Source organism: Elaeis guineensis, chromosome 12 (assembly GCF_000442705.2).
Source record: "Elaeis guineensis isolate ETL-2024a chromosome 12, EG11, whole genome shotgun sequence".
Lineage (NCBI taxonomy): Eukaryota > Viridiplantae > Streptophyta > Magnoliopsida > Arecales > Arecaceae > Elaeis > Elaeis guineensis.
The window spans coordinates 81,575,578-81,578,979 of record NC_026004.2 but is presented as its reverse complement, the minus strand read 5'-3'; the positions used below and the strand labels follow the sequence as shown (position 1 = coordinate 81,578,979).

The window sequence follows — 3,402 nt, the reverse complement described above, 5'->3', positions numbered from 1 at the left end:
CCCAATCCACCGACTTATCAGGCCACATGAACAATCTATTGAAATTTCCTAGCAAACTCTCGAATCGTGGTCACATGGGCATAACAAAAATCTACAACTAACTACGTACAGGCTTAGGTTTGGTGGCCTATGGCCTAAGCATAACAAACTTCGGCATCTCTTTATATAATAAGGTAATAAAGGGATCCTCAGATAAGCTTGGATAGGCCAAACCACGCCATTCTCAGCTCCCATACTCTCTTTATTTGTATTTAAGCTCCGACTGACTTAATCATCAAAGGATCCTCCCTTGGAGACCCCACCTCCAGTGTGAGTGAGCCTCTTTTATAGGTCTGTTCGGTATCTGAGTGTCTAGATCACCCTCTGTCTTCTGCCACATCAACACCTCTGAAGCCTTGATGCAACAATGCCTATGCTTCTTGAATAATTATTGATTTGGGAGAATGGATGCATTGATTACAAATTAGCTCCATTCTTAATAATATTTAACATATCATGTGATCGGAACATAAATAAAGCACCTAACCATATACTATAATTTTTTGAGGCTTAAATGGTCCGAAGCATCAAAAGAAACTTTGTTAAACATCATAAGGGCAGAAGGCCACAGGATAGGAGGAGATAGAAGGGGGAAGAGAGAGATTAATTATATGACAAATAAATTTATCGAGAGTGATTAAAGATTTTAAAGACAACATTAGAAAACTAAAGCCAAACAACACAACAAATAGAAGGCACTGGTGCAGCTGTTAGTATTTTTTATGGTAGTTACATCAAGCTTAGGAAGCATGCTAGTATATCACAGTCCACAGGGATCTGTCCGTCAAGGTTACGTAAACTCGTTGCCTGGCTATCATGTCGCCGCACGTGGTTTGACAAACCTATTGCGCGGCTGGTCAGACTACCTATAAGAAAAGCTATAGACTAATTAGGCCAATGACATAAATGCCAGAGCAGCTGCAATGCGAATTCAATGGGAGAATTGGAAGTATGACTTTTCAGCAATGTGACTTCTAGGATCACATTCGACGTACTGGAATTGGGAGTGTGACTGCTTTTGCGCCCCTTCAAGTAAGTTGTTGCTTCATTGGCTACAGTTTAGTCAGCAGCCACCGCTGGACACCTGCCGGTCATATCTAAATTGCTTGATATTTCAACATTATTGGCCGTTACACTCAATGAAAACCTCTTGAGCAGCTCTGCATACTCCTATTTATATAGACTTCCGCAGCCACCAGTTCATTAACAAAGCATCAGAAAAACTAGAACTCATCTAATACCAGCCATGGAACTCAACTTCGTTTCCTTGGCCTTTCTTTTCTCGTCCTTCTTCTTTGCTCTTGTAGTGCTTAAGGCAGCCAAATCCACAGCAATGAAGCTGCCTCCAAGCCCACCGAAGCTCCCCATCATAGGCCACTTGCACCGCGTGCTCGGATATATCCCTCACCGCGCCTTGAGAGACCTGTCCCGGCGACATGGGCCTGTCATGCTTCTGAAGCTCGGACAAGTCGACCAAGTAGTCATCTCCTCTCGGGAGGCTGCGAGAGAGATCATGCAGACCCATGATCTCATCTTTGCCACCCGGCCCAGACTATTCATCCCCGAGATGCTTTTCCGTTGCTCTGACATCGCCTTCGCTCCCTACGGTAACTACTGGCGGCAGATGAGAAAGATATGCACGGTCGAGCTACTAAGTGCAAAGCGTGTCAAGGAATTTGCAGCGCCTCTACAGGAAGAGATTTTGAACCTCGTGGGGAATATCTCCAAGTTGAACGCATCTCCTGTGAACCTCTCCGAGAAGGTTTTCTTACTAACCAACGGCGTGATCTCAAGAGTCGCATTTGGCAATACATGCAAGCATGCGCAGAGGTTTCTTGTGGAGACTAAGAAACTGACGGCGTTGGCCTCCGGATTTTGTGTAGCTGATCTGTTCCCCTCGTTGACCTTTATCGACACTCTCAGTGGATTGAGATCCGCGTCAGAGAAATCTTGGCGTGAGTTGGATGAGATCCTTGAGGAGATAATCGAGGAGCACCAAGAGAAGAAAGCCACCTCAAATGGCAACAAAGGGGATGATCCACGAGAGGAAGATATTGTCGACGTTCTTTTAGGGCTGGAGGAAAATGGTGGACTTGAGTTCCCTGTCACACGCACCAACATCAAGGGCGTAATCATGGTCAGTATGCCTGACGAATTACTTGGTTTCATGCTACTTAGAAAGAGTTTATGGCAAGACACATGCTGCTTCGAATTCTCTAGTTTCTCATCAAAAGTTTTCAGGATTTGTTCGTTGCAGGGACCGATACGGCATCGGGAACGACGGTATGGGCGATGGCAGAGCTAATCAAGCACCCTGAGATTATGAAGAAAGCTCAAGCGGAGGTGCGGCGAGTGCTGAAGGGAAGGGCCTGGATTGAGGAGGGGGACATGAGTGAATTCCACTACATGAAGCTGGTGATCAAGGAGACTCTGAGGTTGCACCCGCCTGCTCCGCTGCTGTTGCCTAGGTTCTGCACCAAGAGTTGCCAAGTGGATGGCTACGATATTCCGGCGGGTAGCCGGGTTGTGATCAATGCTTGGGCTATAGCAAGGGATCCAGGGTACTGGGAGGACCCAGAAAGCTTCAGGCCCGAGAGGTTCGATGGCAGCTCGGTGGACTACATTGGTGGTAGCTTTGAATACGTGCCTTTCGGTGCGGGGCGGAGGATTTGCCCTGGGATGACCTTTGGATCGACCCAAATGGAGCTGATCTTGTCCCACCTTCTCTACCATTTTGATTGGAAGCTTCCCAACGGAATGGACCCCAACGATGTGGACATGAGCGAGACATATGGGGTAACTGTGAGCATGAAATCCCCTTTGTGCTTGATCGCTACTCCTCACATACCCCTCTAGAGTCAAATAGATGCATCCATCAAACTAGATACTATATAAGATGTTTGTATAAACATATATACTAAATACTATATGAGATATATATAAATATATATATATATATATATATATATATATATATATAGAGAGAGAGAGAGAGAGAGAGAGAGAAGGATGCTGGGATGAGGGAGTGGCTGCCTGAAGTTAATTAGATTTGACTACTCCTTTGTACTTTTCAATCGTAATATTAATGTTAGTGTATGATGAATTGGGATAAATGGATCATATATTTTGAAGATTTGAAATTGTTGGGACATACCAACCGATCTCTTTCACGCCGACTTACCTTTGGGCCTGTCCGATCGGTGTCCGACTCTACCGACCGCACCGACCGACGACTGCCGACACCGTCCGACCGAAGGTATGTCGATCAGGCAGACCCGTTCTGTTCCTGACTGGTCGAACGACGGAGCCCAACTCTACCGACTCACCGTCAAGCGGGGGTGGTGGCCGATGTCCGACTCCAAA

At 46.1% G+C, this 3,402-nt stretch overlaps 1 protein-coding gene across 1 annotated transcript; it reads left to right on the top strand.

Annotated features, from left to right (window-relative positions):
• The first annotated feature begins 1,232 nt into the window (after nt 1-1,232).
• On the top strand, nt 1,233-3,180 carry LOC105033915 (premnaspirodiene oxygenase). The gene is made up of 2 exons (XM_010908901.4): nt 1,233-2,176; nt 2,281-3,180. Exons 1-2 carry the CDS (start codon nt 1,286-1,288, stop codon nt 2,893-2,895), a joined length of 1,506 nt encoding a protein of 501 aa, XP_010907203.1. The 5' UTR covers nt 1,233-1,285; the 3' UTR covers nt 2,896-3,180.
• The last annotated feature ends 222 nt before the right edge of the window (nt 3,181-3,402 follow it).